The 12,826-nt window shown below is 42.7% G+C and overlaps 1 protein-coding gene across 1 annotated transcript in view; it reads left to right on the top strand.

Annotated features, from left to right (window-relative positions):
• LOC128357723 (DNA (cytosine-5)-methyltransferase 3B-like) overlaps positions 1-11,600 on the top strand; it is a 36,786-nt gene extending 25,186 nt beyond the window's left edge. Inside the window, 8 exon segments of the mRNA XM_053318093.1 lie at positions 1,249-1,333; positions 1,447-1,592; positions 4,933-5,023; positions 5,491-5,639; positions 6,653-6,738; positions 8,801-8,870; positions 9,698-9,816; positions 11,000-11,600. Coding sequence (XP_053174068.1) covers positions 1,249-1,333; positions 1,447-1,592; positions 4,933-5,023; positions 5,491-5,639; positions 6,653-6,738; positions 8,801-8,870; positions 9,698-9,816; positions 11,000-11,141 — 888 coding nt within the window. The 3' untranslated portion in view covers positions 11,142-11,600.
• The last annotated feature ends 1,226 nt before the right edge of the window (positions 11,601-12,826 follow it).

The raw sequence follows: 12,826 nt of genomic DNA, 5'->3' as shown, positions 1-12,826 counted from the left end.
GTCCTTCCTTCCATCTGTCCTTCCTTCCTCCCTTTCTTCTTTCTGTCCTTCCTTCCTTTCTTCCTTCCTCCCTTTCTTCTTTCTGTCCTTCCTCCCTTCCTTCTATCTGTCCTTCCTCCCATCTGTCCTTCCTACAGTACCTTTCTTCTTTCTGTCCTTCCTTCCATCTGTCCTTCCTTCCTTTTGCCTGTCTTCCCTTCCTTCCCTTCTTATTTCCTTCCTTCCTTCTTTCCCTCCATCTTTTTAATGATCTGGCCCACATGAGATCAAATTGGTCTGTATGTGGCCCTTGAATGAAAATGAGTTTGACACCTCTGATCTAAAGTATTGAAGTGAAACAGCCTCTGTGTGTTGTTTCTGTGTTGGATTGAATCAAACCGTAACATCCCAGTTTAAAAAACAACCATCAGTCTTCCTGTAATATGTGATACGTAAAGCTTTCCCCCCCTTGCCATCATATGTTTTCATATATGTCAGATTATGTTTGTTTCCCTTCAAAACGAATGAAGCTGATGAGTTTAAAATCCTCTGATAACTCGTGATGCTGCCGTCCACCTTAAATAATTTATAAGGAATTTATGAAATCAGCTTCAGGTGTTCTCTCCCTTATTGACAAGGAGCGGACATAAGATGTAATTTATCACCTTTTTACGCTTAAAGGATAATTACCGTTTTTTACAACCTGGACCTTATTTCCAGCATAAAATACGATCATTTACTCTCCCAGACAACTTTGGCGTCATTTGGAGTCGTTCAGATGAAATTAGCTCCAGTGTTGCGCCGCGTATATCCGTATAATGAGAGTACACGGGGCACTGAAGAGCACCCTCTATATAACGATCTGACATCATCTGAAATGACATCATCCAGATCAGTGGTTAGTAGGTCAACCTGCAGACCCCGGATGTTGATAACATGCCACCACGGGCTCGGAGGGGAATAGCACTAACGTAATATAACTAAATATTGGTGTAATGAACTAGTTTCGCAGCAGATAATGTGTTATATAGAGGCTGTGCTTCGGTGTCCCGTGCACTCGCATTATACGGATATACGCAGCACAACACTGGAGCTAATTTCATCCAAACGACTCCAAATGAAGTTGTCTGGGTGAGTAAATGATCGTATTTGATGCTAGAAATAAGGTCCAGGTTATAAAAAACGGTAATTATCCTTTAATGCATCTTCTGTTTGACAAGAAAGTGATTTGTAATAATTTCTCTGTAACTTCTCGTGTTTGTCTTGCAGGAGAAACCAAAGATTTACCCAGCAGTCCCTGCAGAGCAGAGACGACCAATCAGAGTCCTCTCTCTGTTTGACGGCATCGCAACTGGTGAGTACGATGAAATATTAAAAACCACTCGATGTTTAATTCACCCGAAAATACAGCAGGTCATCATCATATGAACTCTGTGCGTGTGTGTGTGTGTGTGTGTGTGTTCGCAGGCTACTTGGTTCTGAGGGATCTGGGTTTTAAGGTGGACCTGTACGTGGCGTCGGAGGTGTGCGAGGACTCAATCTCAGTGGGCGTCGTCAGACATGAAGGAAGGATCCAGTACGTCCACGACGTCCGAGACATCACCAGGAAAAACGTGAGGAAGAGAAACGTTCAAAGTTTATCTGACTGATAAAAGTGTTCAATCCTGAATAATTAACTAGAAACTGTAACTATACATTTAACTTCAACTTTAACTAACTTAACCTTAGCTAACTTAACTTTAACTAACTTAACTTTAACTAACTTAACTTTAGCTAACTTAACTTTAACTAACTTAACTTTAACTAACTTAACTTTAGCTAACTTAACTTTAACTAACTTAACTTTAGCTAACTTAACTTTAACTTTAGCTAACTTAACTTTAGCTAACTTTACTTTAGCTAACTTTACTTTAACTTTACTTTAACTTAAATTTAGCTAACTTTAACTTCAACAAACTTAACTTTAGCTAACTTTAACTTTAGCTAACTTAACTTTAACTAACTTAACTTTAACTAACTTAACTTTAGCTAACTTTAACTAACTTAACTTTAACTTAAATTTAGCTAACTTTAACTAACTTAACTTTAACTTAAATTTAGCTAACTTTAACTAACTTAACTTTAACTAACTTTAACTTTAACTAACTTTAACTTTAGCTAACTTTAACTTTAGCTAACTTAACTTTAACTAACTTAACTTTAACTAACTTTAACTTTAGCTAACTTTAATTTTAACAAACTTAACTTTAGCTAACTTTAACTTTAACTAACTTAACTGTAGCTAACTTAACTTTAGCTAACTTTAACTTTAACTAGCTTTACTTTAACTAACTTTACTTCAACTTTAGCAAACTTAACTTTAGCTAACTTTACTTTAACTGGATTTATTTTAACTAACTTAACTTTAACTTAAGCTAACTTAACTTTAACGTTAACTAACTTTACTTTCACTTTAACTAACTTAACTTAAGCTAACTTTAACAACAGCAAATAAACCAATAAAAAATGAAATTAGACATTTTGTAAAAAATAAAATGACACTAATTAAAAAGCCAGATTAAATGTGTTCACAGAGCTCACATCTCTTATAGCTTTAGGAAGAATATTCCATAATTGTGGAGAAAAATTAAAGAAAGCTGCATTTCTTATTTTCTTGTGTGCATAACTGTGCGTCTGTATTTAAACACACAAATACTTTCTGTCACCATTGACACCAACAGCTAAATAATACTTTTTGTTTATTTATTTGATTCCAGTAAATTTAAGAAGGGGTTATTAGAGAAGACAAAGTGCTCAGTTGGCTCAGGCTCCTCTGCGTTTTCAGCCGCAATAAACTACACCATAATTATCTGCAGAAGAGATAAAATTTCACGATTACTTTCAGTCTCTCAGCCTTTCAGAAAACCTGTTATCCACTGTGATGAAAGCTCGTGTAGATGGTGATTAGTTTAAATTCAAAGTGATCACTGATTGAGGTTTAAAAACATTGAGATTTAAAGATACGCGAGGACTCATTAGGATAATAAAACAATGTTTGTTTGATTGTCTGAAAGCTGCTCAGCTGTCGGGGGAGATAAATCAAGTTCACCTTAAGTGCTCATGACTCATCAGAGAAACCTTTTGTTTGTTTCCCTCGTTCACGTCAACGTCTCTCTGTACCTTTACAGACAGGTGTGGTGTTACGGTTTGAGCTAGAGCCAGGAGGCGATTAGCTTAGCTTAGCATAATACCTTGACGCAGCCACCCTGACTCGGTCCAAAGTTAAAACATGTGCTTATAAATACCTCCTAAAGCTCCATAATTGATGAAATGCATGGTTTGCCTTTGAGGATATGAGTGCTGTCGACCTCTGTTATGGTTCAAAACTATTAATGGCGCATGCATGACAAACACCGATTCTCACAGAGGACACGGCTTTGATAGATGTGTGTTACATGTCATCTCGTATTCACCCTCATCAATCTCTACCAGCATTAAAAACACAATCAGTCAGTAATGATTATTCTGAAAGCCAGGCGTGTAGTCACATCTGTGCAGCAACTTAGTATAAATCCAGCTTTTACTCGCTGTAAAGACACCATGAATAAGAGGAACAGTTACTTAAAATGAAAATGATGGATGATGGCACACACACACACACGCACACATACACACACACACACACACACACACACACACACACACACACCACACACAGAGGCTGGCAGCTGCAGTGATGTGGTTCAGGGCAGAGGACATCCGCTGTAAATCCCCTCAGGAATCCTTTCACTTGTTAGTTAGTCACGCTGTGTGTGTGTGTGTGTGTGTGTGTGTGTGTGTGTGTGTGTGTGTGTGTGTGTACACGTGTTTTTGTTGCCTTGTGGGGACAGTTTCTGGTATAAACACTAACCCTATTGGGACCAGTAGTCCTCATGGGGACCATAGCCTGGTCCTAATGCGGCAAAACTTCCATTTCTGAGGTTCCTGGTTTGCAAAGTCCTAACAAGTATAGCTGCACCAACCTGTGTGTGTGTGTGTGTGTGTGTGTGTGTGTGTGTGTGTTTAGGGGTTCACGCCCCCGCTCTCTATTAGCTGTTATGTAAGAGATTAAAAACTCCCTACCTCCACCTCCACCTCCTGTTCTCTCTTTCTCTCTGTTCATCCCTCTCTTTCTCCTCCCTCCCTCACTCCCTGTTTCCCATTCCTTCTTTTTTTTCCCCCCCTTCATCTCTTTCATCCCTCTCTCTCTGCTCATTGTCTGAGAGTGAAAGGGCTGTTGTGTTTCGAGGAGGGAGGGGTTTTTGTATATGAATGGGTGGCAAGAAGACAAAAGGGTGAGCAGATGTTAAGAGTTGAGATGGTCGGGGGTTAAATCAGGGCCAATGAACGAATTCCACTGCTTAGATTGTAACTTCACTCAAGCAGAATTTAACCCTCCTGTTGTCCTCAGGTCAAGGAAGGGAGGAAGGAAGGAAGGAAAGGAGGGAGGGAGGGAGGGAGGGAGGCAAGGAGGAAGGAAGGAGGGAGGAAAGGAGGAAGGAAGGAAAGGAGTAAAGAGGGAGGGAGGAAAGAAGGAAGGAAGGAAGGAATGAAGAAAGCAAGGATGGAAGGAAGTGAGGAAAGGAGTAAGGAGGGAGGGAGGGAGGAGGGAGGGAGGAAGGAAGGAAGGACAGAAGGAAGGAAGGATGGAAGGAAGTGAGGAAAGAAGTATGGAAGGAGGGGAAAAACGAAGGAAAAATTAAAGAAAGAGGGAGGAAGGAAGGAAGGCAGGAAGGAAGGAAGGAACAGCCAAAAGAGAGATGGGGTCAATTTAACCCGGGAGGACGACAGGAGGGTTAAGAAACAAGTATTCTTGGTACTGAAATCTCTCAGTTTTCAAAGTAAAAGTTGTGTTCTTGTTCATGCTGTATCTACCTCGTGCAGTCCTGTCATTCCCTCATTCTAACACTAGATGGTGCTGTTTCTCTCTCTCAGATTCAGGAGTGGGGTCCGTTTGACATGGTGATCGGAGGAAGTCCCTGTAATGACCTGTCCATTGTCAATCCAGCAAGGAAAGGCCTCTATGGTAGGTTCACAGCAGAGGAAGTCATATAATACACTGTGCTTCCTCCCTTCCTTCCTTTCCTTCATTCCTTCTTCCTCCCTTCCTTCCTTCCATCCTTTCCTTCCTCTCTTCCTTTCTCCCTCCCTTCCTTCCATCCTTCCTCCCTCCTTTCCTTCCTTCCTTCCTTCCTTCTTTCCTCCCTCCCTCCTTTCCTTCCTTCCTTCCTTCCTCCCTCCCTTCCTTCCTCCCTTCCTTTCTCCCTCCCTCCTTCCTAACTTCCTCCCTTCCTTATTTCCTCTGTCCTTCTTTCCTTCCTTATTTCCTCTGTCCTTCCCTCCTCCCTCCTTTCCTCCTTTCCCCTTGCTTGTCATTTTCGTTGTCTTTGGTGATTGATACAGCTTAATTTTTGGCATATTTGAATCATATTTGCATATTTAAAGTTTGAGTATTGAACAGACGTGTTTTTTCTTTTCTTTGTGTTGTTGTAGAAGGCACAGGAAGGTTGTTCTTTGAGTTTTACCGTCTGCTGAGCGAGGCCAAGCCCAAAGAAGGAGAGGACCGGCCGTTCTTCTGGATGTTCGAGAACGTGGTTGCCATGGGCGTCAACGACAAGAGGGATATCTCACGATACCTGGAGGTAAATCACAAGGACGGTAGAGGAGAAACAGCTGATACACAAGAGATAACTGATGTAGTTTTTCCTTTCTCCCTCCCTACCTTCCTACCTTCCTACCTTCCTTCCTTCCTTATTTCCTCTGTCCTTCCTTTCTTCCTCGCTACCTTCCTACCTTCCTTCCTTCCTTATTTCCTCTGTCCTTCTTTCTTTTCTTCCTCGCTACCTTCCTACCTTCCTTCCTTCCTTATTTCCTCTGTCCTTCTTTCCTTTCTCCCTCCCCTTACCTTCCTACCTTCCTTCCTTCCTTATTTCCCCTGTCCTTCTTTCCTTTCTTCCTCCCTTCCTTCTACCTTCCTTCCTTCCTTATTTCCTCTGTCCTTCTTTCCTTTCCTTCCTTCCTCCTTCCTCCCTCCTACCTTCCTACCTTCCTTATTTCCTCTGTCTTCTTTCCTTTCTTCCTCCCTCCCTTCCTTCCTCCCTTCCTTTCTCCCTTTCTCCCTCTCTCCTACCTTCCTCCCTTCCTTACTCCTTTCCTTCCTCCTTCCTTCCTTACTCCTTTCCTTCCTCCTTCCTCCCTTCCTCCTTTCCTTCCTCCCTTACTCCTTTCCTTCCTTCCTTCCCTCCCTCCCTCCCTACTTCCCTCCCTTCCTCCCTCCTTCTCCCTCCCTTCCTCCCTTCCTCCCTACCTTCCTCTCTACCTTCCTCCCTTCCCTCCTTCTCCCTTCCTTCCTCCTTTCCTCCCTCCCTCCTTCTCCCTTCCTTCCTCCTTTCCTCCCTCCCTCCCTACTCCTTTCTTTCCTTCCTTCCTTCCTTCCTTCCTTGACCTGAGGACAACAGGAGGGTTAAATACTATAAACCCTCCTCATACAACAATTTACACTTTTTAACAGCTGATCAACTTCAGAGTTTATGTAGTAAACTGTATTTGAGTAATTTCATCTCGAACATTTAGTGTCTAGTGAGATTTATAGAGATCTAACACATGAAAAGTTTAGTTCATCATGAGTCATCTCTGTGTGTCTTTCTTCTTGCAGTGTAACCCTGTGATGATCGACGCCATCGAGGTCTCCGCTGCTCACCGTGCTCGCTACTTCTGGGGAAACCTGCCGGGCATGAACAGGTGAGCAAACACCTCAACCACACACACAAACATCTGTTCAGTGTCGACATGTTACTACAAAACATCTGCATTATAAAAGAAGCTGTTTGATATTCTTCTGTGCATGTGAGCAGATAGAAGCAGTGTGAAAGACTAAGGGCCAAATAAAAGGTGCTAAATTGGGTGCACAGTGCGTTTTGAGGGTGGAGACAACAGGATTTAACCTTCCTGTCGTCCTCCCGCGTCAAACTGACCCCGTCTGTTTTGACTGTTCCTTCCTTCCTCCCTCCCTTCCTTCTCTCATTCTCTCCTCTGTCCTTCTTTCCTTTCTTCCTCCCTTCCTTTCTCCCTCCCTTCCTTCTACCTTCCTTGCTTCCTCATTTCCTCTGTCCTTATTTCCTTACTTCCTCCCTTACTTCTACCTTCCTCCCTTCCTTCCTCCCTCCCTTCCTTCCTTCCTTCCTTTCATTCCTCCCTCCCTCCTTTCCTTCCTTCCTCCCTTCCTTCCTCCCTCCTTTCTTTCCTCCATTCCTTCCTCCCTCCTTTTCTCCTTTCCTTCCTTCCTTCCTTCCTTCCTCCCTCCTTTCCTTCCTTCCTTCCTTCCTCCCTCCTTTCCTCCCATCCTTCCTCCCTCCCTCCTTTCCTTCTTCCCTTCCTTCCTTCCATCCTTCTTCTTCCCTTCCTTCTACCTTCCTCCTTCCTTATTTCTTCTGTCCTTCCTTCCTTTCCTTCCTTCCTCCCTCCTTTCCTTCCTCCCTCCTTTCCTTCCTCCCTTCCTTCCTTTCCTTCCTTCCTCCCTCCTTTCCTCCCTTCCATCCTTCTTCCTCCCTTCCTTCCTTCCTTCCTTTCATTCGTCCCTCCCTCCTTTCCTTCCTTCCTCCCTCCTTTCTTTCCTCCATTCCTTCCTCCCTCCTTTTCTCCTTTCCTTCCTTCCTTCTTTCCTTCCTTCCTTCCTTCCTCCCTTCCTTCTTTCCTCCCTTCCTTCCTTCCTTCCTTTCATTCCTCCCTCCCTCCTTTCCTTCCTTCCTCCCTTCCTTCCTCCCTCCTTTCTTTCCTCCATTCCTTCCTCCCTCCTTCTCTCCTCTGGCCTTCTTTCCTTTCTTCCTCCCTTCCTTCTTCCTTCCTTCCTTCCTTCTTTATTTCCTCTGTCCTTCCTTCCTTTCATTCCTTCCTCCCTTCCCTCCCTCCTTTCCTTCCTACCTTCCTTCCTTATTTCTTCTGTCCTTTTTTCCTTTCTTCCTCCCTCCCTTCCTCCCTTTCTTTCCTCCCTTCCTTTCTCTGTCTCTCCTCTGTCTTTCTTTCCTTTCTTCCTCCCTTCCTTTCTCCCTCCCTCCCTTCCTTCCATCCTTCCTTTCCTCCCTTCCTTCCTCCTTTCCTCCCTCCTTTCCTTCCTCCCTTCCTCTCCTTTCTCCTTCCCTCCTTTCCTCCCTTCCATCCTTCTTCTTCCCTTCCTTCCTTGACTCGAGGACAACAGGAGGGTTAAATGAGAGTTTTGCGTGTGTTAATGGAGAGTTTGGACGAGCAGAAAGCCTCCAAGCCCAAAATGAAATGTGATCAGGTTCTTAGTGGAAGAGATATTGAGTTATAACAAAAAACAAATATCTGACATATGGGAGAGTATTTGTGACAAAGTCGATGTTAAAATTAACACGGGTGGGGAAACATCCGTCCTGTATGTATTCTGTCATTGTGCCTCCGTCTCCTCCTCTCCACAGTAACAGAAGTCATCTGTGCACAGCGCGCAGCCGGTTAATACCTCCCCCTCAAAGGTATTACTTATAGACGCAGTTACCATCAGCAAAATTAACCTTTTAGAGTTTGGTAAATCACAATGCGTGTGCTAAATAACATATATGCATTTTTCTCCTCCCTGTATTTTGGCACATTCTGGGGTTAAAACTCCCAATGTTGCATTTTCATTATAGCAAACGTACGTAAGCGTGTGTTATCCTGCACAGTTGAAAGAAGCAAGCCTCAGTGTGCTGCATCAGTAGTTTTTAGTTTTTTAGTTTTTGAGGGTGATGTCACATGTTTCTTTACACACACGCAGACCTAAATGTGTGATACCTGCTCTCTGTTTCAGACCTCTTTGTGCCTCTGGGATGGACAAGCTGGAGCTGCAGGACTGTCTGGAGCACGGCAGAGTTGCAAAGGTCAGAACATTTTTTCGGCCCTTAGCAACCTTTCAAAATCTTCTTTCCTTTCTCCCTCCCTCCCTCCAACCTTTCTACCTTCCTTATTTCCTTCCTTTTCTTCCTTCCTCCCTTCCTTTTTCCTCCCTCCCTTCCTTCTACCTTCCTTCCTTCCTGCCTTATTTCCTCTGTCCTTCCTTCCTTTCCTTCCTTCCTCCCTTCCTTTTTACCTCCCTCCCTTCCTTCCTTTCCATCCTTCCTTCCTTATTTCCTCTGTCCTTCTTTCCTTTCTTCCTCCCTTCCTTCTACCTTCCTACCTTCCTTCCTTCCTTATTTCCTTTCTTCCTCCCTTCCTTCTACCTTCCTTCCTCCCTTCCTTTTTTCCTCCCTCCCTTCCTTCTTTTCCATCCTTCCTTCCTTATTTCCTCTGTCCTTCTTTCCTTTATTCCTCCCTTCCTTCTACCTTCCTTCCTTCCTTCCTTTCCTTTCCTTCCTTCCTTCCTCCCTCCTACCTTCCTTCCTTCCTTATTTCCTCTGTCCCTCTTTCCTTTCTTCCTCCCTTCCTTCTACCTTCCTTCCTTCCTTTCCTTCCTTCCTCCCTCCTTTTCTTCCTCCCTTCTTTCCTCCCTTCCTTCCTTCCTTCCTCCCTCCTTTCCTCCCTCCCTTCCTTCCTCCCTTCTTTGTCTTGTATTTTGTCTCACCAACAGTCAAAAACTCAAGTGTATGAAAATCAGTAGATATTTTTGCTTTAAACTGCTGAAATGATGACGCAACGATAAACTGTTGAGTGGATTCATGTTTTTAATCCCGCTCTTCACACTTTCTCACTGTTCTTGTTGTTTCCACAGTTCGGGAAGGTGCGTACCATCACTACACGCTCCAACTCCATCAAACAAGGGAAGGACCAACACTTCCCCGTCCTGATGAACGGGAAGGAGGACATCCTGTGGTGCACTGAGCTGGAGAGGTGAGAGGGGAACACACACACACACACACACACACACACACACACACACACACACACACACACAGGCTGAGATTTATTGCTGACAAACAACAGGTCGTCATTCACCTTTTAAGATCAAATACATAAACAGATTTCCTTCCTTTCCACCTGTTTTCATACATATTTCCAAGAGGTGTGTGTGGGGAGAAAAATGGAAAAAACCTTGCAAAAACATTTTCATGCTCGGTTGAGGTGTAAACGTTTTTATAACTGAAGAGCTGAAAAAAACTGTAGACTGTGATGTTCCTCAAATGAACACATGAAACTAACAAAAATGTCATATTTCCATCACATTTTCATCGTTTGAGCTTTGACTCTTTTAATGACCTCATCTTGTTGTTTCTTCTTCTTCTGCAATAGTTTAATGGCACCAACTGTTTATCTCGATGAACCAGCTACCAATATCTGCTTAATGGTTGTGGATGGAAATATGCATTAATTCAAATTTTGCATATATATATATTTATATTTGTTTAAAATCTGGAAACCTGGCTTTATGGGGTGCCAAATGTAAGAATTCGGTTAAAGTTTTATAGCTGATATATTTTGAATATTTTGATCACTTTACTCACACTTAGCAAAATTTTCTCTCATTTGAGACAGCAATTCATGAAATACACGTTCAATCTATATCAGGGATCCTCAAACGGCGGACTCCGGTCCACATCCGGACCGCAGGACAACTATCTGCGGACCCTGGTCTAATCTTAAAAAAAGAAAAATCTTGCATAAAATATTATTATTATTATTAAATACGAGTGTTTGCGCAAGTCGGAATGATCCATTTTATCGCTGGTATGGATGTGTGACTCGAGTCCTTCAACGTGCGTGTATTTTGGTCTCCATGGCAACAATGTGCTGATAGGCTGTGACTTGACAAAAAAAAAAAAGTTTTGTTTTTGAGTATTTATTTGATTTTTGTTGTTTTTATGAAAAGGACATTTTATAGTTGAGTCATATATTCTATTTTTCTACTAGACATCACTGTATTGTTAAGTTGGTTGGTGGTGGATACATTGATTTGTTGTGGCTTGACCGACTAATAAACGGACCTTTTAACATTTGTGTTTGAGGAACACTAATCTATATGTTAAATGTTGTTTCACCATTCAAAAGCATGCATTATCATTTTTCCCCCCTGCAGGATCTTCGGCTTCCCCGTCCACTACACAGACGTGTCCAACATGGGTCGCGGTGCCAGGCAGAAGCTGCTGGGCCGGTCCTGGAGCGTCCCCGTCATCAGGCATCTGTTCGCACCGCTCAAAGACTACTACGCCTGTGAATAAACACCGCCCGTCACCAGCAAACAGATGTCACTTATCAACGAACACACACCAGCTTCTCTATTGTAACACTGGCTCCAGGATACATCAGCCGCCAGACAAAATTTTGTGGTTAACTTTGTCAGGAGCTGGAAAAGTTTCTCACCTCCGTCGGCCACGTCGGCGGGCAAAACGGCCAGTTATAGTCAAAGTCTAGAAATCAGTGTAGCTGGGAGGTCGTGAAAGTAGCTGTTAGTTTGTTTGCAGCCCCTTTCTGGGTTGATGCGATAATGCACTGCGGCCTTAAACACACAATAACACACACACTAACACAGAGATACACACACATGCAGCACAGGTGAGCACCTCGGCTGTGGTTCATCACTACCCACCGTGCCAGAAAGAGAGGGAGCGTCAAACGTCAGGTGTCCGATTCATGAAAGTGCAGCCAGTCAGACAGATTACATCATCCTAATCGTAGGCCAGTAGGGTGGGTCGCCTCTCTGGAGGTGGAGCCCCACTCCTCTGCTTTTTTTTAAGTTAACATTACGGCTGTACAATGCTTTTTAGTTAGATTTTTTACTGTTGAAACGCCCTCGGAGGGTAATCGTTTTAAGCTGACAACACTTAGTAGTTGTAGAAAATAGAGATCAACACGGCACCAATGGTACAACTTCTTAAGTAGCTCTGTGCCAAAACCTTTTTTTTTTTTTTTGTTTAGGAAGTGTTGAACATTGAACAGAGGTCGCTCTTCCCTCCATTTAGCTAAAGATTAAAATGTGAGACAAGCAGGCTGCTGATAAAGGCTGTACATCGAAACACACAAACACTTTTTAATCTCACTTGAACCAAAGCTATACGATGCACAGTTGAAGTCCTGCTGCTCCACAAGCCTCGAGCCAAAACAGGATCCTTGGGTTTTCTGCTCATAGTCTAAGATAAATAAATCTCTGGACATTAAACATGAAGATAAAGAAACTATTATTTTATTAGCATTCAATAACCGCACATCCCATGAGTCTTGTGGGAGCTGTAGTTGGCTAATGCTAACAAAATAATCATGATAAGTAGTTCAGATTGAGTTATTTTAGTACCTTAGGAGCTTATTTAGATTAGGATATGAAAGGAAAACCTGAGTGTTATGTTTGAGTGTTTCAGAGGACCAATGAAAGAAACCCTCTGCAGGAAAATACACAGAGCGATGGAAGCTCGTGGACCAGAAGCTAACCTGGAAATGAGGCAGGATTTACACTCCAGACAAGTTCATATTCATAGTTGTTTGTTTGTTGTCTGTTGAGCAAAAATAGCTTCCTTTAAAAAAAAAAAGAAAAAAGAAAAGAGAGAGAAAACCTTTTATTAAAGATTTTATAAAGATGTTTTTGTATGGACAGTGTGAAACTTTGAGTTATACTGTTATAATGTCACTGCGACATCTCCCTGAAAGCTACATACAAATACTTGAAACAAGCCAATGCAAAAACAAAGAGGTTATAGCGAGGTTTTTGTCGACCGTTCCAGACAGCTGACAATTAAAAGAGTGACGGCTTTTTATCCTACTGTAGATGTTTAGATATTATCTTAAAGATAAAACTGTTGTAGTTTACTGTAATGAGGTGGATGCCAGTGTCTCCACATGTGGCGGTGGTGGATCATAGTGGAAAGAAGTTCGTTGGTATCCAGGAACTGTGTGCGTTGTTCCAGAAAGGAAA

Source organism: Scomber japonicus, chromosome 4, assembly GCF_027409825.1.
Source record: "Scomber japonicus isolate fScoJap1 chromosome 4, fScoJap1.pri, whole genome shotgun sequence".
Taxonomy (NCBI): domain Eukaryota; kingdom Metazoa; phylum Chordata; class Actinopteri; order Scombriformes; family Scombridae; genus Scomber; species Scomber japonicus.
This window is presented reverse-complemented; position numbering and strand designations above follow the sequence as displayed.